Here is a 24338-nt window from a genome sequence, read left to right on the forward strand (position 1 = left end):
ACCCCGTTGTAAGTCTGGGAGTGCCTGTATTTGTTTTAGCTCATAAATTTCATACAAATTACCAGGCCAGAATATAATTTACATTGCTGGAATTCTTATAAGATTGTGATTATTTTAAATATAAACATCATAAAATTTGCATTAGATGAGAAGTGTTTCTCTTGCTGGCGAGGTCTGTCAAGATATCTTAACCAATTTTGGTGGTTCACCCTGGGTGGATGAGCACATTAATATGTATCTAGACAGTTTTGCACAATTAATGGAGTTCCTTGGTTTCATCCTAACAATCCGTGACCCGGCATATATTCATGCAAAGACACACGATTATAAGCCCGATGAGGATATTTTGGATTATGCAGCCAAGATCGCTATTAAATCATCACGTACTCCCCTAGCAAGGACAGTAACACCTGTAGCGTCAATTCAACAATGAGTTCCTCAGGACTCAGCAACAAAGAAGCAACATTTAGTATTCACACATTGCAAGAAAAATGGTCATACTGTTGGTTTTTGCTACCAACTCCAACAAAGTGGTTCTAAGTTTAAAAACAAACCAACCCTTCAACCACCACAGCCACTAGGCCCACCTAAGACTTATGCAACAGCTGCTCAAACCAGGTCTGCTTCAGACCAGCCAGCTGACGTGTGGTGTTTATACCACGATTCTCCCACCCATACTACGGAGGATTGTTCAGCAGTCCGACGATGTAGACAAATAGGGATGGAGTTACCCCAGGTATCCCACCACGGTAAGTCAAGCTGTCGTTTTTACAAGAAGTCGGAGGAAGACCAACGTCAGTCCCTGACCGACATAGGGTAGCTACACCACTACCAACATGCGACAACGCTTCTGTTACAGCCTCATTAATAGCGGCGCTAACCAAAGCGGAAGTGTTATCAATTCCGGCTAGGGTTGGGTCAGTCAAGTTAGCGTTAGACATTGATATGGGTGCTTGTGCAAACGTACTTTCTTTGGCATGCTATCAAGAGTTACAACGTAGATCCCCTCACTGAGAATTTTTTATTCGACCTACTGACACCGATCTTTCAGGAGTTTCCGGTACTCAGCTGGTTATAACAGGAATGGTAACATTACCACTACATTTTTCTAGACGTGGTATACCACGTCTAGAAAAATGCAGATTTTTATGTGATCCAAGACTTTAATTTACCAGCTGACGGTTTAGTAGGTCTTCCAACTCTTAAAACTAATTTGAAAGATGTTCAGCCAAGCAATCATACTATCACTGTTAATGGTATTTCCTTCAGTACCATGCACACGTCTGTACCATTGCTCTCCGCAAGAGTGAATGTGTTGTCCAACGCTCCTACTACGAGGACGATGGATTATGAGTCAAAGCGAGTCCAAGACTTCACAGACTGACTTCCCCAGCCTGATTATAGCAGCAATAGTTGGACAATCGTACCTGCAGTTTTAATGGGTACTCTCCATTTTCAGAATGAGGAAATCACCAGAGCCACTGTTGTTTTACCTGATGTGTACACTGGGACGGATGTACTCTGTCTTACGGAAACATGCAAGGTTAAAGGCTTATCGTGCAAATCTACATTGAACACGATTCGTCCTGGTGGTTTAACAGACGCTCTAGTTCTCAACAGAACAGGCGCGTTACGAATATTGAAAGAAGGATGCTATTCGTGTGATTTTCTAGTTTATCATAACCATGTTGCCCAAGAGCCTACGCAATTCCCAATTGGTAGTGTTTCACCTTCAATTAAACAAACCAGACAGGAGAGGATAGATCAAATAACACCACATGTTAAGGTGATTCATCACCCTCAAGGCAAGACTAGGCTTCTAGAGTTGCTTGCCGACTACCGAAACATTGTAGCTTTACCAGGGGAACAGCTAGGTCACACAAATTTAACCTCACATCACATATCCCTAAAACAAGGCTCAAACCCAATATACATACCAGCTTACCGACTACCTCATAGCCAGCGCGCTGTAGTCCAGGACATTGTTCAGGATATGTTGGATCAAGAGGTTATCACACATTCAAAATCCCCTTTCAATAGTCCACTATTTTTAGTCCCTAAGAAGGATGGAGTTTGGCGCCCAGTAATTGATTTTAGAAGCGTCAATGAAAATACTATCCCAGATAGGTACCTAATGCCTGTTTTGAGTGATATTTTACAATCCTTAGCGGTTATTGGCAAATACCTCTGGATGAAAAATTTTGAGAGATTACTGCTTTTAGTACTCCTTTGGGCCATTTTGAATTTCTGAGGATGTCTTTCAGTCTCAGAAATGCCCCACTGACTTTTCAAAGGATGATCAACACCTTGTTTGCAGGGTTGATAGGGACCACAGTATGTGCCTACTTAGATGATCTCATCGTAGTCAGTAAGGATGTGGATACGCATATTGCTAAACTTCGTGAAGTTTTCCAAAAACTTTCTTAAGCAGGACTCAGAGTCAAACTTTCTAAATGTGAATTTTTAAAATCCAGAATCCAATTCCTTGGTCATGTAGTTGACGGTGACGGCATTCATACAGTTGATGACAAAGTTAAGGCTGTTGCCCAGTTCCCACGTCCTACAACTGTTGATAAAGTACATAGTTTTCTTGGTTTATCTGGATATTTTCGTTCTTTTATTAAAGGTTATGCGACATTAGCTTCACCCTTGACTAAGCTACTTAGGAAGGATGCAACTTTGGCATGGAATGCAGAGCAAGAAGAAAGTTTTAGTGCATTGAAGACAGCACTTACCACTGCCCCAGTTTTAGCATTTCCTGACTACTATCAAGAATTTACTCTGTGTACCGACGCCCCAATACAGGGAATCGGCGCTGTACTTATGCAGCTGGACGCACGAGGAAAATATAGTGATTGCTTTTGCAAGTCGTAAACTTAATGATGCCGAAACACGTTATTCAGTAACGCATCTAGAAACGTTAGCTGTTGTTTGGGCACTGAAGAAGTTTATAGACATAATTTTTGGTTATAAAATAACCGTCTATACAGATCACGTGGCAGTGACAGAGCTGTTTCACGGCTAAAATCTTTCAGGTAGACTAACACGCTGGTATCTGACCATTCAAGAGTTTGAACCCGAGTTCAGGTATTTACCAGGACGAGCGAATGTGGTCGCAGACGCTTTGTCCAGAAATATAGCACCAGTGATGCCTCTATCATTGTTCTTCCACTCGCAAGCAAGGGTCTACTGTCATTTTCGCTCTAGAGTCGGGGGAGGAGGCTAATTTTCCAAAGTTACCTCTTCCGTTCAATCAATTTGAACTACGACGAGACATACTCCTTCGCTCCAAGCAGACAACTGAGGGTGTTCTTACACAAATTGTTGTACATGATACACTTCGTGAAACGATACTAATGTTGTATCACGATGCTCCCCAAGCAGGTCACCCCGGACGTGACAAATGTCTGGAGGAGGTCAGAAAGAAGTATTTTTTAATACTATCAAGAAAGACATAGAATTACATATTGCTAAGTGTTTGTCATGTGCTCAGCATAAGGGTACTACAAGGGCACCGGCTCCAATTCTACAATTTCCTACACCAGAACGTCTGTTCGACACAGTCGCGATAGACTTGTTATAACTTCCGAGGAGTCATCAAGGATCCTCGTAAGTCCTAGTGTGTGTGGATCATTTTTCTAGATTTGTGATTTTAGTTCCACTGAAGAATAAAACAGTCGAATCTGTGGCCTATGCCTTAGTGATTAATATTATATGTCCTTTTACTACGCTCAAGGTTCTTCTCTCTGACAACGGATTAGAGTTCAAGAATCAACTTGTAGAGCAAATATGTCGACAATACGACATCCAACAAAGTTTTATCGCAGCCTATCATCCACAGGCTAATGGCCTTGTTGAAAAAAACAATCGCAAAATCCTAGAGATTCTTCATCCAATAGCTAGTCAAATGCACTATGCATGAGAAGATTGGTTACCGCAAGTCGCCGCATCTATTAATGGGTGGATCATGCAAGAGAATTCGGCGTTAACGGGAAGCAGGTTCGAGAGTGGAAGAAGGCTGAAGAAAAGTTAATAGACATCCCCAGAACAAAAAGTGCCCTGAGAAGAGGTAAACAACAGTGGCCAGAACTGGAGGAGAAATTATTCGAGTGGGTCAACGAGAACCGAGAGAGTGGATAAGTCATCACCAGGAATGCAATATGTATTTACGCAATGAAACTGGCCAAGTCAAATCCAGACACCGGTAAAGACTTCAAGGCACCAAGAGGGTGGTGTAGTCGTTTTATGAATAAAAAAGGATCAGTATTAAGACAGAAAACTAAAATCGCACAGCAAGTGTTCCATGTGGACGAAACTGGGCTGTTCTGGAAAAAAGATGCCCAAAAGAACATTCATCACCAGAGATGAAGCCTTTTTACCTGGGCATAAACCCATGAAAGACCGTCTCACTCTATTGCTTGGTGCCAATGCTTCAGGGGATTTCCGACTGAAGCCTATGCTTGTCTACCACTCCGAGAACCCCAGGATGTTCAAGCAACAAAAAGTGGTAAGAGGACGGCTTGGAGTTTATTGGAAATCCATCCGTAAGGCATGGGTGACAAGACAGCTTTTTAATGAATGGGTTGTTGAGGTGTTTTGCCCTTCTGTGAAGAGCTACCTAACCACCAATAAACTCCCTTTAAAGGCTCTTCTCCTCATGGATAATGCCCCTGGTCATGACCCTCTACTTGCCAGAGCTTTGGAGTCTCAAATTGACTTTGTCAAAGTGTTGTTTTTGCCTCCCAACACTACAGCAATTATACAGACAATGGACCAGAATGTGATCAGCAACTTCAAGAAGTTGTACATGAAGAAAATGTTCAGGAGGTGTCATCAGGCAACTTCCTCTGTACCTGAACTAATACTGGCACAGTTCTGGAAGACACAGTTTAACATCCTGGAGGCTGTAAAGTTGATTGTGTCCTCATGGCAAGAAGTCTCCACTAGATCCCTCAATTCTTCATGGAAAGCACTGTGGCCATCAGTAGTCCATGATTTTGAGGGATTTCAGGATGAAACAGAGTTGCACCAGGAGATTGTGTCCATTGGTCAGTCATTGGGCCTTGAAGTGGAGGAGGATGGTGTAGAAGAGCCTGTGATGTCTCATGAACAGGAACTTACTCCTGAAGACTTGCAGCAACTGGATGAGATGTTAGAGGCTGACAGTGGTGAGGAGGAAAAGGAAAGTGATGACCATATGTCAACTTCAGAGTTGAAAGATGTTGTTCACCACTAGGAGAAGTTCAGGAAACTGGCTTCAAGGCACCCAGATGTGGAAAAGTCTGAACTAGTTTTGTGTCATGTTGAGGACACAGTGGTCTCCTTTTTCAAACATCAGTTAATGATGAGGAATAGAGATGCCCCACAGACAATAATTGACAGTTTCTTTAGTAAAAGGCAGCGGGAACAAGATGCTAGCCCTCAGCCTTCTACTTCAAGAAGGAGAGAGGATGTTCCTGGTGGAGAATCTGCCAGTCCAGAGGTTCCTGACATTTTCATGGAAGGTGACTCACCTTCCAATAAGCAGTAAAATGCTTCTCCTCCACTTCCACTTCCTTCTCTTCTCCCTTCTCCTCCTCCACCTCCCACTTCAAATTCACATCATCATCATCATCATCCAGGAGCCTTCTACATACACACCTCAAAGTAATTGTACTTTACTCCCTTTTTTGTTGACTTTAGGCAATTTTCGGTGAGCTGGAACCAATTACCCAAAAACCCATTGAAACAATGGTTTCGGTTAACAAATTTTTCGGTTAACGAGCAACCTTCTGGAACAAATTGTGCTCGTTAACCGAGGGACCACTGTATATATATATATATATATATATATATATATATATATATATATATATATATATATATATATATATATATATATATATATATATATATATATATAGGTGTATATGCATTTATATAGATTAGGTGTATATACATTTATATAGAGTACGTGTATATGCATTTATATAGATTAGGTGTATCAAAATTTATATGCATTAGGTGAATCTGCATTTATATAGATTAGGTGTATCAACAATTTTATAGATTATGTGTATATGCATTTATATAGATTAGGTGTATCTGCATATCCATTGATTAGGTGTATCTGCATATACATAGATTAAGTGTATCAACATTTCCATAGATTAGCTGTATTTGCATTTATATAGATTAGGTGTATCTGCATTGATATAGATTAGGCGAATCTGCATTCATAAAGATTATGTGTATATGCATTTATATAGATTATGTGTATGTGCATTTATATCGATTATGTGTATGTATATTTATATAGATTATGTGAACATGCATTTATATAGATTAGGTGTATATGCATTTATATAGTTTAGGTGTATATACATTTATATAGATTAGGTATATATGCATTTATGTAGATTTGGTGTATCTGCATTTATATAGATCAGGTGCATCTTCATTTATATAGATTAGTTGTATCTGCATTTATATACATAATAGGTGTATCTGCATTTATATAGAATAGGTGTTTATGCAGTTGTATAGCTTAGGTATATATGCATTCATATAGAGTATGTGTATATGCATTTATATAGATTAGGCGTATCTGCATTTATTTAGATTAGGTGTATAAAAATTTATATAGATTAGGTGTATCTGCATATATATATAGTTTAGGTGTATCCAAATTTATATAGGTATGGTGTATCGGCATTTATGTAGATTAGGTCCATCTGCATTCATATAGATTAGGTTTTTCTGTATTTATATAGATTAGGTGTAACTGTATTTACATAGATTTGGTGTATAACCATTTATATAGATTAGCTGTAATTGCATTTATACAGATTATGTGTATCTGCATCTATATAGCCTAGGACTATCTGCATTTATAGAGTAGGTTTACGAAAATTTTCATAGATTCGGTGTATCTGAATTTATATAGATTAGGTTTATCTGCATTTATATATATTAAATGTATTTGCATTTATATAGATTAAGGGTGTATATGCTTCTATATAGCTTTGGTGTAATGCATTTATATAGATTAGGAGTATATGCATTTATATATATTGTGTATGTGTATTTATATAGATTATGTGTATATGCTTCTATAGAGATTAGGTGTATATGCATTTAATTAGATTAGGAGTATATGCATTTATATAGATTAGGAGTATATGCATTTATATAAATTAGGTGTTTCTCCATTTATATAGCTTAGGACTATCTGCAGTTTATATAGATTAGGTTTACGAAAATTTACATAGATTAGGTGTATCAAAATGTATATAGATTAGGTTTATCTGCATATATATATATATATATAGATTAGGTGTATCGAAATTTATATAGATTAGGTGTATCTGTATTTATATAGATTAGGTGTATATGCAGTTGTATAGCTTAGGTATATATGCATTCATATAGATTTTGTGCATGTGCATTTATATAGATTATGTGTTTGTGTATTTATATAGATTATGTGTATATGCATTAATATATATATATATATATATATATATATATATATATATATATATATATATATATATATATATATATATATATATATATATATATATATATATATTAGGTGTATATGCATTTATATAGATTAGGTGTATCTGCCTTTACTTTATATAGATTTGGTGTATCTGTATTTATATAGATTAGGTCTATATACAAGTACATAGATTAGCTGTATTTGCATTTATATAAATTAGGTGTAACAAAATTTATATAGATTAGGTGTAACTAAATTTATATAGATTTGGTGTATCAAAATTTATATAGATTTGGTGTATCAAAATTTATATAGATTTGGTGTATCAAAATTTATATTGATTAAGTGTATAAAATTTATATAGGTTAGGTGTATCTGCATTTATATAGTTTAGGCGTATAGGCATTTACATAGTTTAGGTTTACCTGCATTTATATATGTTAAGTTTATCTGCATTTATATAGATTAGGTGTATATGCTTTTATATAGATTTGGTGAAATGCATTTGTATAGATTAGGAGTATATGCATTTATATAGATTGGGTATATATGCATTTATGTAAATTATGTGTATGTACAGTTATATAGATTAGGTGTATCTGCATTTATAAATGTTAGGTGTTCTGAATTCATATAAATTAGGTGTATGCATTTATATAGATTAGGTATATCTGTATTTATATATATTAGGTGTATCAATATTTATATAGATTAGGCTTATCTGCATTTATATAGAATAGGTGTACCTTCTTTATATAGATTTGGTGTTTTTGAATTTATATAAATTTGCTGTAACTGCATTTATATATACTAGGTTTATCTGCATTTAAATATATTAGGGGTATCTGCATTTATTTAGATTAGGTGTAGATGCATTTATATAGATTGTGTATGTGTATTTATATAGATTATGTGTAGATGCTTTTATATATATTAGGTGTAGATGCATTTATATAGATTGTGTATGTGTATTTATATAGATTATGTGTAGATGCTTTTATATATATTAGGTGTATATGCATTTATATAGAGTAGGAGTATATGCATTTATATAGATTTGGTGTATTTCCATTTATATAGCTTAGGACTATCTGCATATATATAGATTAGGTGTATCGAAATTTATATAGATTAGGTGTATCTGTATTTATATAGATTAGGTGAATCGGCATTTATATAGATTAGGTCCATCTGCATTCATATAGATTAGGTGTACGTGCATTCATGTAAATTATGTTTATATGCAGTTATATAGATTGTGTATGTGTATTCATATAGATTAGGTGTATCTCCATTTATATAGCTTAGGACTATCTGCATTTATATAGATTAGGTTTATGAAAATTTACAGAGAATAGGTGTATCAAAATGTATACAGATTAGGTGTATAAGCATTTATATAGATTAGGTGTATCCAAATTTATATAGGTTAGGTGTTTCTGTGTTTATATAGATTAGGTGTATGCATTTATATAGATTAGGTGCATCTGCATTTATATAGATTAGGTGTATATGCTTTTATATAGATTAGGTATCTGCATTTATATAGATTAGGTATATGTGCATTTATATATACTAGGTGTATCTGCATTTATATAGATTAGGTTTATCTGCATTTATATAGATTAGGTGTATATGCTTTTATATAGATTTGGTGTATCAACATTTATATAGATTAGGTGTATCAGCATTTATATAGATTAGGTTTATCTGCATTTATATATACTAGGTGTATCTGCATTTATATAGATTAGGTGTATATGCTTTTATATAGATTTGGTGTATCAACATTTATATAGATTAGGTGTATCAGGGCCAGGCAAAAGGAGAGCATGTTTGTTTTGGACTGTGTATTGTTTTTGACACTGGTTCCTCTTAGCTCAAGGGCCAGGCAAAAGGAGAGCATGTTTGTTTTGGACTGTGTACTTTTTTTGACACTGGTTCCTCTTAGTTCAAGGGCCAGGCAAAGGAGAGCATGTTGGAGATGGACTGAGTATTTTTTTTTTGACACTGGTTCCTCTTATTTCAAGGGCCAGGCCAAAGGAGAGCATGTTTGTTTTGGACTGGTATTAATTTTGACATTGGTTCTCTAGTTAAGGGCCAGGCAAAAGGGGAGCGTGATGTTCTGGTTGGGTTGAGTTGGGCTAGGAAGAAATGGAGTTGCTAGCTGCGTGTGGAATAGTACAGAGTTGAAGGTGGGTTCTAAGTTGTTCTCTCAGCACATGAGGGCAGTGCTGTTTTCTTTTAGGGGGGTCGAGTGTTAGCGGGAGAGAAAAGGAGAGAAGAGAAGACAAATGCTGCATTTAGCACGTTAAAGGGGTGAGGAGCCACCACGGTAAACTACAGAACACTACCGGTAGAGAAACAATTCTTACTAGAAGAGTTTCAGGGGTATATCTAATTTGCACAAACATAAACTATACATTAATTTATTGAGCGGTGTAGTTGGAAGGCTGGTGTGGGCCCTGTTGCTTGGCCCTTTTTTTTCCACCTGACACGCCTGGTGTGTACAATCAAAGACAAAAGTCGTGTCGCGGTTTTGTTCGAAGATTAAATATAACTCTTGAAACATCATGAGAGCTCCCTACCACAAGGCAGAGCGCACCAAAAGTTTAGCCCTTCGGCATAAGTTTTCACCAAATTTCACGACACGACTTTTGTCTTTCATATACAGTCTCACCCAAAAGTTCGTTAACTCTCCCAGCCAGCTATTGCTGTACTGCCTGCTTTAGATGTTTGAAACTGTCTTAGTACCAACCAGAACATGAAACTTATACAAATGAATCAAAGGGATCGAAGTAACAGAGTCAAGTTCATACATCTGGAGCAGACAGTGCAGCAATAGCTGGATGGGAGAGTTAACGAACTTTTGGGTGAGACTGTACCTCACTCTTGATACTGCCAGGAGGAGATGGTCGGTCCTCCCGGTAGAGGTCAACCAGTTCTTGTATTCTTCTGCTGCCCTCTGCTGATGTCAGGGTTGCCGAGATGGATGGGATGACACTGAGTCAATGGAAGGCCTTCTGGTGCAGGGGGTTGAACCTCACCTCCATCTCTGCCAAGAGATGGTCTAGGAGTGGAATGGCCACAGTTCTCCAGTAGTATTCAGCTGGTCCATCAGCTGATGTGTTGTCTCGGTGTCGTTGGAGTTTGACGAAACCATTCAGTGTAGTGATCATCCATGTTGTTTTGGATGTCTTTAGTCCTGCTTTCACACAGTTAACTTCTCTGCTGGCCTCAACTATTTCCTTGGCCTGTGGTTAAAGGCGTTAAAGGCTAGTGGTCACACCTTTCAGGTAGCCTCGTGCATTGTTGGTGATCACCAGGGACACAATGAAGTCTCTGCTGGTGTTGGCGAGTAGCAGGGCCTGGGCATCAGTCAGTGAGTCTGTAGACCAGCTGCCAGGAACACCCTCCACAATGTCCTCCATGCAGGCCACCACCGAGGGATGTAACTCCACAAGGGTTTCTAGGGCATTTAGGCGATGCACTCAACGTGTATGACATATTTTTTAGCTTGTGTTTCCTTGAATCAGGTTTGGTCTTCAGGACAGCTGCCTCCACGTTCGGGATGCACTTCAATATAAGTTGAACGCCTGTCCACGGTACCATCATGTTCCGGATACTGGTGATCTGGATGGATTTAACAACAGCCACGTTGAGGGCATGTGTTGAGCAGTGCTGGTAGAAAGCAGAGTGGTTGGTCTCCTTTATGATAGCTGCTGCCCCCTTGGAGCTGCCAGCCACGTTGCTAGCTCCGTCAAAGGCCTGACCTCTAAGGTTATTGATGTAAGGTCCACACCCTGTGATGCTGTTTGTCACCTTATCTGCAGTAAATCTGCCAGTTACCTCATTGTCACACTCCAGAAAGTCCACCAGGTCTTCTCTGATGTCGTCATTAGGGTCCACATACCTCAACACAATGCTGAGCTGCTCCTTGCAGGCAGAGTCAGTGATCTCAGTAGTTATGATAGAGAAAAACTTGTTTGTCTTCACTTTCTGAAAGATAATGTCACGTATCTGTTCTCCACAAATGTGAATCAACTGGTTATGGATATTCCAAGATGTGAACAGAGCATTCTTGGCAGCTGTGCTTAGGTGCATACCTAGAACCCTGTCTCCAGTTTTAACAAGGAAGTCAAGGAGGGCCAGAAAGTTGACATGATTGGCAGTCCCATCATTGGCAACGTCCTTGGTATTATCTCTGTGACCTCGCAGATAAATTTTCTGGCGGCCAAAGAGGATAGTAGTCATGATGATGACCCGGTGGGGGGAGGGGGGGTGGTTCTGGGCAACCAGGAAACCCCCCTGGGTGCGCTCCTGATATATACAGTATATGTGAATTACACGAAAGCGCTTGGGAACTCCGTGTTTTCTCATATATTTGGATCACGAGCACCCACAGTGATTTACTTGTAAAAAAATATATATAAATATAAATATAAATATATATATATATATATATATATATATATATATATATATATATATATATATATATATATATATATATATATATATATATATATATATATATATATATGTAACCGGTCGGAATTTACTGGACTTTAATTTCTCACTTGACTTGGGGTTTATTAAAAATTAATAGATGGTAATGGCAGTGGAAGCGCCCCTTTGAGAAAAATCCCGAACCAGCACAAGAACACTTAAATCTACTAAACAAAATGAATTGTCCGTGACCCGTGGAAGGATAGCGTCTGTGACTGGGATGAATGAGACACACTGTAAAATTTAGACACTTATTTTCCCTCCAACACTACAAACACAATCAAATAATGGTACACCAATATGCCCACCTCTTAACTTAAACTTAAAACACTACTCTGGGGAATAAAAGTTATACATGATATAGAAATTATTAGAAACACAGGCAACAATAAATTTGAAGTATTAAGAAATGTTGCGTGCACCCATGAAACAGGCCTTAAGGGCTTTCACAAAATAATATCAGTCACTTAGGAAATGGTATTAAAAAATAAGAAATTAACTACTCTACAATGAATAGGCCTTAAGGGCTCTCAACAAAACAATATCAGTCACTGAGGAAATGGTAATAAATATAAGAAATTAAATACTCTACAATGAATAGGCCTTAAGGGCACTCAACAAAATTATAGCACCCCAACAGATGCACACTTCCTAACCTAACTTAACCACTACTCTGGGGAACAAGGTTATACCTGAGATCAGAATTATGAAGAACAATTAGATGCATTAAAAGAATCAAATCACAGTATCACTCTGGTTCCACTTAATGACACAAACATTCAAAAAACACTACTATCAAATTATTTAAGAAATATTAAACTACACACGTCAAGATAATATCAGTAACTGAGAAATGGTATTAACTACACCCGTAATAAGGAAGATAAAATGTTCCTCTAGGTATCTCCTAGAGTCCTAGACTCACGGTCTCAGTGTGTGACCATTAATATACTCAGATAGCCTCAGTGTACTCCCAGTGCGTCCATGGGCAGGAAGAGAGTGAGCCAATCAGACCTTGTGCAGTTGAGAGGAGCTTTAGCTTCCCGTTAGCAAGAGGGTTTCACTTAGCAGCTCGGGACATGTGGTGTTGTGAGCCGACGTCAGCTGGGCACCCGGACGGCTAGATTCCCTCAAGAGATCCTTTGGTACCCCGCTAAACAGTGACAGGCCTACTCTGATCGGTCCAATGGCGACAATCGCCACCCTCAATCATCAACGGCAGTCTCAAACTGCAGTCAATCTCTCGCAGTCAAACTCCGGTCAACTCCGGTCAACTCCAGTCAAGTGGGTTCTGACGGAAACCCTGAAATGAACTCACTGTTAGCTCTAGTTTACTTTACCACTGCCCTATCTAACCCTGTCTGAGATCGAATGAGACTTACTTGTTATACTGCAATAGCGCAGCACAGGTGACTAGGCCACGTGACTATTTCTGTGACAGACTCGCAGGGACGTCTTGTTTGTGTGAATGCTTCCCGCGACTGAGAGAGAGGCAGCGTCGCGTCTCCTCAAGGCGTTAGCTTAGGTCTACGTGACATATTTTCCGCCGAACTAATAACTCCTTGGGACACCCGTAACATTATTCAGACTGATAAACGATCTATAAAAATTTCAAATTCAATAATAGTCCCTTACTTCATGAATCGCATCACTATTAATTCGGTGAATTACATTTAATATCATATAGGCCTAGTTTCGCAATCTCTCGCTATGAGCAGGCAGCGCTCTCTCCCCTCAGATGACCTTGAACGCTCAGTATCGCTAATGGCGGGGCATTTGAAATTACTCTGAAATTTCTGAGTATTACAATCGACCCCCCTAAAAAAAAGACAGCACTGTCCTCATGTGCTGAGAAACCATACATACGACCCCCCTAAATTTTTGTTCTAAGAAACTGCATCTTACCCCTTTTGCTAAACGCAGCATTCCCGTCTTCTCTTCTTTCCTTTTCTCTCCCGCTAACACTCGACCCCCCTAAAAGAAAACAGCACTGCCCTCATGTGCTGAGAGAACATACATACGACCCCCCTAAAAAATTTGTTCTAGGGACTGCATCTCACCCCTTTAACGTGCTAAATGCAGCATTTGTCTTCTCTTCTCTCCTTTTCTCTCCCGCTAACACTCGACCCCCCTAAAAGAAAACAGCACTGCCCTCATGTGCTGAGAGAACAACTTAGAACCCACCTTCAACTCTGTACTATTCCACACGCAGCTAGCAACTCCATTTCTTCCTAGCCCAACTCAACCCAACCAGAACATCACGCTCCCCTTTTGCCTGGCCCTTAACTAGAGAACCAATGTCAAAATTAATACCAGTCCAAAACAAACATGCTCTCCTTTGGCCTGGCCCTTGAAATAAGAGGAACCAGTGTCAAAAAAAAAATACTCAGTCCATCTCCAACATGCTCTCCTTTGCCTGGCCCTTGAACTAAGAGGAACCAGTGTCAAAAAAAGTACACAGTCCAAAACAAACATGCTCTCCTTTTGCCTGGCCCTTGAGCTAAGAGGAACCAGTGTCAAAAACAATACACAGTCCAAAACAAACATGCTCTCCTTTTGCCTGGCCCTTGAGCTAAGAGGAACCAGTGTCAAAAAAATGCTCAGTCCACGTCTCCGAACCTCATGCCGGCAGACCAACCCTCTGACAATGTACCAGTCCATATTAGTGAGGCCCTGGACATTACAACCGTACTCTCAATCCCGCTCATGACAGCAACTCAATCCCGCTCATGACAGCAACTCAATCCCGCTCATGACAGCAACCACTACTCAACGCACATCTATGACCTAACCATCTCTCCAATCCCCTCTGCCCTACTCACAACTCCTCCAACTCACCCCCTACAACCTGCCTTTTCTCATTACCATGCACCCTAAACTGTAATCGGTCGGCTTCGTCTTGTCTCTCAGCTGGAGGGCTCGATCAACCTCTCTGAACTACTTACGTACCCCTATATTTCCTACTTGGACCTCACACTTCCTTGACCGTTGAATGTGTGCCTGAGACTCCCACTTGAACCTGTTTACCTGTGCTTGATAATCCCTCTTTAGGTCTCCGAACTCCTCTCTCAGCTGTACCAAGGTCCCGCGGCCGTCTCTCTTCCTCCTCATACACATCTCTACTGTCAAGCCTAACCAACTCAGTCCGGGCACAAGGATGAGCATCAGTGCGAGTTCAATCCCTACCATTACTAACCAACACATGATGGCGTTCATTATCCCAACCACAGTACTATCAGTCACGACATTAAAAACTACGCTCTGCTACCATTTGTAACCGGTCGGAATTTACTGGACTTTAACTTCTCACTTGACTTGGGGTTTATTAAAAATTAATAGATGGTAATGGCAGTGGAAGCGCCCCTTTGAGAAAAATCCCGAACCAGCACAAGAACACTTAAATCTACTAAACAAAATGAATTGTCCGTGACCCGTGGAAGGATAGCGTCTGTGACTGGGATGAATGAGACACACTGTAAAATTTAGACACTTATATTCCCTCCAACACTACAAACACAATCAAATAATGGTACACAAATATGCACACCTCTTAACTTAAACTTAAAACACTACTCTGGGGAATAAAAGTTATACATGATATAGAAATTATTAGAAACACAGGCAACAATAAATTTGAAGTATTAAGAAATGTTGCGTGCACCCATGAAACAGGCCTTAAGGGCTTTCACAAAATAATATCAGTCACTTAGGAAATGGTATTAAAAAATAAGAAATTAACTACTCTACAATGAATAGGCCTTAAGGGCTCTCAACAAAACAATATCAGTCACTGAGGAAATGGTAATAAAAATAAGAAATTAAAGACTCTACAATGAATAGGCCTTAAGGGCACTCAACAAAATTATAGCACCCCAACAGATGCACACTTCCTAACCTAACTTAACCACTACTCTGGGGAACAAGGTTATACCTGAGATCAGAATTATGAAGAACAATTAGATGCATTAAAAGAATCAAATCACAGTATCACTCTGGTTCCACTTAATGACACAAACATTCAAAAAACACTACTATCAAATTATTTAAGAAATATTAAACTACACACGTCAAGATAATATCAGTAACTGAGAAATGGTATTAACTACACCCGTAATAAGGAAGATAAAATGTTCCTCTAGGTATCTCCTAGAGTCCTAGACTCACGGTGATGATGATGATGATAATGAAGTAAAGTGGCAAATGACTTTGCACTGGGAAAGGAGAGGAGAGAGAGAGAGAAGTAAAGCGTGGAAACGGGAAGAAGAGTGGGAGGGGTAGATAGCAGGTGGGCTGTCCACCTAGCGGAGACGAGTTGAAATGATTGGGTGGCGGCAGCGCGCAGCACAAGCCCGTCCGCTCAGGGAAGGAGGTTGAGGAGGGAGGGGGGAGGAGTTAAGCTAGCTAGATATTCATTATTGTAATGGGTGTTAATTTTTATTTGTCCGGTGGTAGTGTTATTTGTTTACCTCTTTGTGTAGAGTGGTTCTTGTTCTGCAATGTCAGCATGGAAGCTCTTAGGCCACCAGCTGTGTGTTTTAGTTGTTCCTTCTTCTTTTAACTTGGAGAATAATGGGTCCTCCATCTCTTCAAGTTTGGTCCATACTCTCTGTGCTTGGCTGTGTGTACGTATGTTCAGTGGTTCGATATTGAATAATTCGTGAAGTTCTTGTATTTTGGTGGTGTATGGCGGAAGTTGCTTTGATGCTCTACGGATAGCTTTGTTTTGTACTGCTTGAAGTTTAAGTTGACTGGATTTGCTGATCGTGTTGAGTGGTATTGGTGGATATTCTAGGTGTGGGCGGATAAGTGCTTTGTATAGGTGTAGTTGAATTTTGGTGTCCATTTTGCTGAATCGTCTTAGTTTCGTGAGTTGTGATTGGGCAGTCTGTTTGCGTTGTTTTACGTGTTTTGCTATGCCTGTTCTTGTTATTGTGAGTCCCAGAATTTTACCTTGGTTGGAGTATTGTATAGGTACGTTGTTGACTGTGATTGGTGTAGGGTTTTTTCTGGCAATATGTATTATCATTAGTTTCTGTGTATTGGTTTGAATTTTCCATTTTTTTTCATATTCGTTGATTTGCTCGATGGCGTGGGTTGTTATCCTTGCCATCATCTGTTTGCCCTTGCCTGGATGTCGGATGATTTGTGTGACGTCATCAGCATAAGCTACGTATTCTCCGTGTACAGGAGGTGGCATGTCCGCCGTATATATTGTGTAGAGTGTTGGCGAGAGGTTACTTCCCTGTGGTACTCCGCTGTATAATTTGAAGCTTGGGCCTGTGTGGTTACCTATGATAATTTTGGCCTCTCTATTGTCGAGGAAGTTGCAAAGAAAGGAAGTAAAGTTGTTGGGAAGTTCTTGGGTGGTAATTTTGTATTTGAGTCCTAGGTGCCAGACCTTGTCGAATGCTTTAGCTACGTCCCTTAGTACTACGTTACATTGCTCGTTGTTGTGCATCGCGTTTGCTATGTTTTCGTAAATTAGGGCTAAGGCTGTATGGGTTCCTCTATGTTTTCTAAATCCATGCTGTCTGGGGTTGTATTTCTCCTCAAATTCGAGGTGTGTTCTCAGTCGGCGGTTAATTATTTTTTCTAGGATTTTTCCCGGTATTTCTAGGAGAGATTGGTCTGTAGTTTGCTACTTGGGTTGGGGATTTGCCTGGTTTTGATATAAGTCTGATGATTGCTGTTTTAAATTTTCTTCGGAAGTAGCCAGAGGCAAGTGCTGCATTAAAAATGTGACTGAGTTGGTGTATCATGTTGATTGGTAGATGCTGGAGTATGGGTTTGTTAATTTTACTGATGCCCGGGGCCTTATTCTTGAAACTGATTATTGTTTTCTGAATATCCTCTGCGGTGATTGGTTGAATCAGTGTGGAAAGATCGTCCAGAGCGTTTGTGTCTATGTTGGGACTTGGTTGCCAGATGTGGGTTGTGTGTGTCATGTGATTGGTTACTTGTTGCTCGGTATTCATACAGAAGTTCAGGTTGTCTTCTTGGCTTATTTGAAAAATTTTGCTCCAGTATTTTCTGAATTCAGGTTCTTGTTCTTTGGGTTCAGTTAATTTGATTTGGCTGCTATTTAAAATGTAGTTTGACTCGTTGCTTGAGATTCCCATTAGGTTTTTAATTTTTCGCCAGAATTTTTTCGGGTTGTGGTAAGTTGCTTCTGTGTCTGTTATTAATTTCTCCCAGTTATTCACGTATGCTTCTTTGGACATGTCTCTTAGTTGATCGTGTATGGTGTAATATTGTATTCTGTATTCTGGCGTCCATCCATGTTCTAGGATTAATTTGAATAAGTTACTAAACTGTGTCTGTAAAATTCTTGATTGATGTGAGTATTGGGGGTGTGGTAATGTACGGTGAGTGGTCGTGGGTATGTGGTGTTCCATTGCTTGGATCACGTTTCCGTACCATGTCTCCAGTGTGTTGTCTATTTGGGAAGTGTGTTTGTTGTTTAGCCGGGTTATTTGGTGGTTGCTTAGCTCATTTTGGAATTCCTCCCAGTTGGATCGGCTGTAGCTGTATCTCGTCCTGGCAGGGATCTGAATTGGCGACGTGGAGAGTGTGGCTACGATAGGGAGATGGTCACTGGTGGTTATTGGGCCGGGTTCCATTTGCAGGTTAAGATGGTGATGCTGGTTTGTTAGTACTATGTCTGGATGTCCGATTTGACCTGCTCTGATGTATGTGGGGAATTCCGGGCCAAGGTGTATTGCGTTGCCATGACTCAGTAATGTGTTTAAAATCTTGCCCACGGCGTTGTTGTCCTGGTGTCCCAAGACGCGATGTCGAGCATTTAAATCACCCAAGAAATATGCTGGTATGTTTCTTCTCAGGAGTTTGAGCATGTCTGCTAGTGGGAATATGGGTCTTCTCGGAGGGAGGTAACAGGTGCCGATTATAATAGGTCCTGTTGGGCAGTTAATTTCGATCGCCAGAAAGTTTTCTTGAAATGAGTCGTGTATCTTGTGTTGTATGTTTCGTTTGATGGCTATGGCTATTCCATCATGTGGTGTGTCTTGGTTGTTTTTTTGGTATACTGTGTAGTTAAATAGTTTTATTTTTTCTGAGTTTTTCTTACCATGCGAATTGATGAGAATAATATCTGGGTCTATGTTACGGTATGTGTTGTATAATTCGCTTGCTCTTTGTGGGATCCATGCTAAGACATTATGTTGGATTATTTTTAGCTTATTTATTATGAAGGCTGGTGTCTAGAGCGGGTTTGCGCCATTTTTGCTGACCGGTGCTCCCCTGACAGCCTCCTGTCCAGGCCCAAGCGGATCTTTTTATATGTTGACTGATCAACTCTTTCTATTCTGTTGTGTTTTGTGAGGATTCTTCCCTTCTTGATTAGTGTTTCAATATGTGTGTCATCTAGGTTTTTGTCTGAGTATGTGTATTTGATCTTGCCTTGCCTTATTTCTGCCAATAGTCTTTCTGTTGAGACTATGGGAGGAGCTGTAGTGGAGTAAAATCGGATACCAGTTTCATGCCCTAGGTCTTTGTTCTCCGTAGCAGGTGGTGCCTTAGTTCCTGCTTGGTTCTTTTTTGGGGTGTTGACTCTGGCGGCTTGTTCTGTTATTGTGGTGGTTTCATCTTCGCTTGAGTCTTCCATTGATTCTTCCTCGCTTGCTGGCTCGGGTTGTATGTCTGAGGTAGTCTGTTCTTGTGTTGATGGTTCGTGAGTTGATGGTTCGTGAGTTGTTGGTATTTGGATTTCAGTGCTCTCTGATTTGTAAATGAAGTTGAAGATTTCAGAGGAAGGCACATCATTTGGGAATTCCATATCTGGCAGGTTGTTGGCGGCGAACATGTCTCTTGCTGCCTTGGCGAAAGTTCCAGGTCTGGCTATATTCATGATGTGGGCGTGGATTATGGATGTCATTATTTTTACGGAAAGATTATTTCCAAGCTGAAGCACAATAGGTTGGTTTGCGGGGGGTGGTGTGGCGACTTTTCGAGGATCTTTGTCGTTTCTCTGGTTAGTTTGGTTACAGCTGAGTATGTCTTGTTTTGCTGTTCCTGTGTCTTCTCCCTCTCCTTCTCCTTCTTTTGATTGACTATCGCTTTTCGTATGGGGCAGCGAGTAGCCAGTGTTCTGTGATCCCCTTCGCAGTTTAGGCATTTGGGGTTATCTTTGTTTTTGCACTCTCTGAAGGTGTGCCCCTTATTCCCGCATTCTGAGCAGTGCTTGGTGTCCTTGTTAGGGCAGTCTGTTGCCATGTGTGAATATTGGTAGCAATTCCAGCATGGAGTTATGGGGAAGAATTCCTCCTGCTCCACCTGGCTGCTGCTGACGTGGTAGTAGGAGAGACACAGTCCCTCCTGGATTGCTTTTTGGGCCATGGCTATTTCAGTGAACCGTATTTTCAGCATGGATGGCAGTCTGGGCAGCTTGATAACTTCCTCCACCTTGGCCCATTCATTTTTGTCTTCTATATCAGATGCCAATTCCTGTTCGCTAGATTCTTCAGTGATTGCTTTATCTAATTTTTTGATCACGATTGACTTCCTCGCTCGGAGTTGAGGAGGGATTGCAACTTCGAATTTCGCGGACTTCAGTTTCCTTGTGCTGTCGTTCGATAGGAGTTGGTCAACATCATTCTCAGTCAGGCACAGGGCGATGAAGGAGTCCTTGGTCGTGATAAGGTTGGAAATTTTGATCAGTAGTGTTGTAGTAAGGAGTCTTGCTAATTCATTTTTTCTTCCGTCAGTCACGCCCCCTTCATGGGAGCGTATCCGTATCCGGTGTGCCCTCATTCTAGAGGGTGTGTGGTGGACATGCCACCCTCGCGTGATTTCAGACTTGAGACCTACCTATTCCAGGACAGAGTTTGTTACAAGAATTACAACACTCCCCACCGCCACTTGTTGGTCGAGTGGTCGTAGAGTGGTTCCCGCAACACTGTCCCGAAAGCCCCGTCAGGGGATCCTACTTCCCTAGTGTTACTGAATGCTCACTTATAGGCGTGAGCTAGTGTACCTAATTGGGGGGGGGGGTAAGGATTCAGGATTGCGACCCCCTTCCCAGGTGGAACACGCACGATCACGGTTTCCCAGGAAGGCTCGGCGGAGGGGGGGGGGAGTTCTGCTCCTACCCCCTTTCGTGTTCACAATCTCCTACAGTGGAGGTGAACAGTTACAGGGGGGACCCAAGGACGAATACACCTCTAGGGTGCAGGTCCCCAGGCCAAAGCGAAAAAGAAGGAAGACCAAGGAGAAATAGCCAATGGTGCAAGTGCACCAGTGGGATCGCGGCCCAAGTCCGCTGCAGAAAAACCGTTACAGATCTCCCAGTCAGGGCCGTCACTGATCAGGAGTCACCCCTGATCAGTAGGGAGGCACAGAAAGGGCGTTGTCTGGGACGAGCTTCCCTGTTGTATGAAGTAATGGCAATGAGGTTGATGATGATTGAGTGCAGTTTGTCAGTGGTAAGAGATAGGCTGGCTGGCTTTGCAGTGAGGGGTCTAGAGAGACGTCCGTTCACAACGAAGGCTGGCTGGCGAGTGAGACTCACGGTCTCAGTGTGTGACCATTAATATACTCAGATAGCCTCAGTGTACTCCCAGTGCGTCCATGGGCAGGAAGAGAGTAAGCCAATCAGACCTTGTGCAGTTGAGAGGAGCTTTAGCTTCCCGTTAGCAAGAGGGTTTCACTAAGCGGCTCGGGACATGTGGTGTTGTGAGCCGACGTCAGCTGGGCACCCGGACGGCTAGATTCCCTCAAGAGATCCTTTGGTACCCCGCTAAACAGTGACAGGCCTACTCTGATCGGTCCAATGGCGACAATCGCCACCCTCAATCATCAACGGCAGTCTCAAACGGCAGTCAATCTCCGGTCAACTCCAGTCAAGTGGGTTCTGACGGAAACCCTGAAATGAACTCACTGTTAGCTCTAGTTTACTTTACCACTGCCCTATCCAACCCTGTCTGAGATCGAATGAGACTTACTTGTTATACTGCAATAGCGCAGCACAGGTGACTAGGCCACGTGACTATTTCTGTGACAGACGCGCAGGGACGTCTTGTTTGTGTGAATGCTTCCTGCGACTGAGAGAGAGGCAGCGTCGCGTCTCCTCAAGGCGTTAGCTTAGGTCTACGTGACATATTTTCCGCCTAACTAATAACTCCTTGGGACACCCGTAACATTATTCAGACTGATAAACGATCTATAATACATACATACATATATATATATATATATATATATATATATATATATATATATATATATATATATATATATATATATATATATATATATATATATATATATATATATATATATATATATATATATTGATAAAATCACACGGGAAAAGGGAAACAACGGAGCACCTTAGCTTTCGTCTTTATTCAAGACATCTTCAGAGGCAACTGGATTACATGGACAGAGAGAGGCTTAAATATACAGGGTGACCTTAAAAACATGAGGTCAGGTCATAATGATGTCATCCACTAATCCCCACACCAACACACACGTAGAGGAGCTTAAGAGAAGGGGGGTGACGTGACTAGTCAGGTCAGGTCAAAAATAAGGGACCCACTAAATAACTATCATACATCTAGATCAAAGGTTTTCAAAGCATTTTTAACCTTGGGCCACTGACAAATAAATTTATGTAACATATTATCAGTTTTGAACTGACCATCACTAAGGTTTATTGATTTTAATTCCTTAATCAAACTAGCTTCAACCAGAAGTCTTTCTGTGACACAAGATGATTTAAATACTTCTAAGCTTTTTTCCCAAGCAATGGGACGATTATTAATCCTAACATGAACGAACAAGGCACTGCTTTCAGATGCTGTTCCGATATTGTACTTATGTTGTTTGATTCTGAGCTGCAGTGTTTTTCCTGTCTGTCCTACATAATTACAATTACATTTGCTACATGGAATACAATAAACACTTCAATTTACATTCAAACTTGGGCTATTTCTTATTAACATATTGGTAATGGTTGAGTCATACTTGAAAACAACATTAATATTTAGTAGCTTGAGGGAGCAAACTAACGGGAGAAATTCATTACGATAGTAGGGTGTGTCATACGGAGGCGAATTTTTTTTTTTGAGTTTGAAACATCGGCCCATGGTATTAATGATGTAGTTCTATGTGCAGAATCATGTGATATCTTCAGATTTGAAAAGTTTTCATTTTTTGCTAGGTAAATTTTAACTTGAAATCTTATGAAAATTCAGTATTCCCACCCTTTTACCAACACCACTAAATAGCTTATTTAAAGTAAAGTAAATGTATCAGGTTAATTTATTAGGATGAAAATGATCCAGAATAGTGAAACGAATGATCTTGACACATTTATTAAATTTAATATTCCTTTAGAAAACAAAATCATCAAATACAAAACCCGGTTTTACTACTACGACCCGGTGTTGCTGCACACCATAGAGAACATGTCTTTCTTGCTTCTGTTTCTACTCATCACCTCCCTGCTGACCACCTGAGCTCGGATGTAGCCTTCCCTCCTCTCCTGGCTGTACACGTGACTGCTGGCCTCGCTCACTTGCTGTACACAACGCTCTATACTCTGGGTGTGCAAGAGGGCCAGGCAGGGACATGCATGGGGTTGTCCAGGAAAGCTCTGACTTGAACATTGGTGAGGCTGCAGGTAAGAGGGGGCTCACTGCCAGCCTGGATGTTATCCAGATCTATGAGATCAGTGAGGGTCTTGGCACCTAGATTGACTTCAGGAGTCTTCCTGACCCTGAAGGAATCGTCACCAACTGATTCGTCATGCCCAGATCCTCTCATAAGTCTCATATCCAAGATCTTTTTGACTGCCACTCTTCTCTCCTCCTCATCCTTACTGCAGAGCATTGTCTGCAGAACTGCCTCGGGATGAGCATACTAGGAAGATCTCCTCACAGCCTGCTCCACAATCTGAACAACCTTCCTTGGCTGACTCCTCAGGAGCTCAAGCTGGAAGAGAACATGCCTCGGACCTTCGGAGAACGATGACTTGACCTTGGTGTTGAACCAATTTGGCAAGTAGATACTCACGATGAATTGGACAATAAGTCTCAGGTTGTGAAGCTGGTTCCCTTTCAGTTTATGATGAGCGACCCAAATTCTGCAGAACCTGAGAGCCGTTGTGAGCCACCTAGAATGTGAGACTGGACCTAACTGCAGGTAAGCAAGTATATCAGGCATGACCCCAGTTTTGATGGCACTGCAAATCATGTAACAATAGTACTGGTCAGTACTCAGGTCGTCAATGACAGTATGTGCAAGCTCAACGAGTGGAGGGCCAACTGTGATTTTTTCAAAGCTCGGATTTATTTCTAACTCAGTGGCAGAGTCCAGCATCTTG

At 40.6% G+C, this 24338-nt stretch overlaps 1 protein-coding gene across 1 annotated transcript; it reads right to left on the bottom strand.

The window, feature by feature from the left end:
* Positions 1 to 10533: 10533 nt before the first annotated feature.
* LOC121874434 (52 kDa repressor of the inhibitor of the protein kinase-like) lies at positions 10534 to 11740 on the bottom strand (the record flags this gene model as incomplete). Its single annotated transcript, XM_042378559.1, has 2 exons — positions 11096 to 11740; positions 10534 to 10740 (listed from the first exon to the last, which is right to left on the bottom strand). Coding segments are annotated over exons 1-2 (852 nt in total), but the record flags the coding sequence as incomplete, so codon positions are not given.
* Positions 11741 to 24338: the final 12598 nt, after the last annotated feature.

This window comes from Homarus americanus, unplaced genomic scaffold, assembly GCF_018991925.1.
Source record: "Homarus americanus isolate GMGI-L3 unplaced genomic scaffold, GMGI_Hamer_2.0 scaffold19919, whole genome shotgun sequence".
In the NCBI taxonomy this organism is placed as follows: Eukaryota; Metazoa; Arthropoda; class Malacostraca; order Decapoda; family Nephropidae; genus Homarus; species Homarus americanus.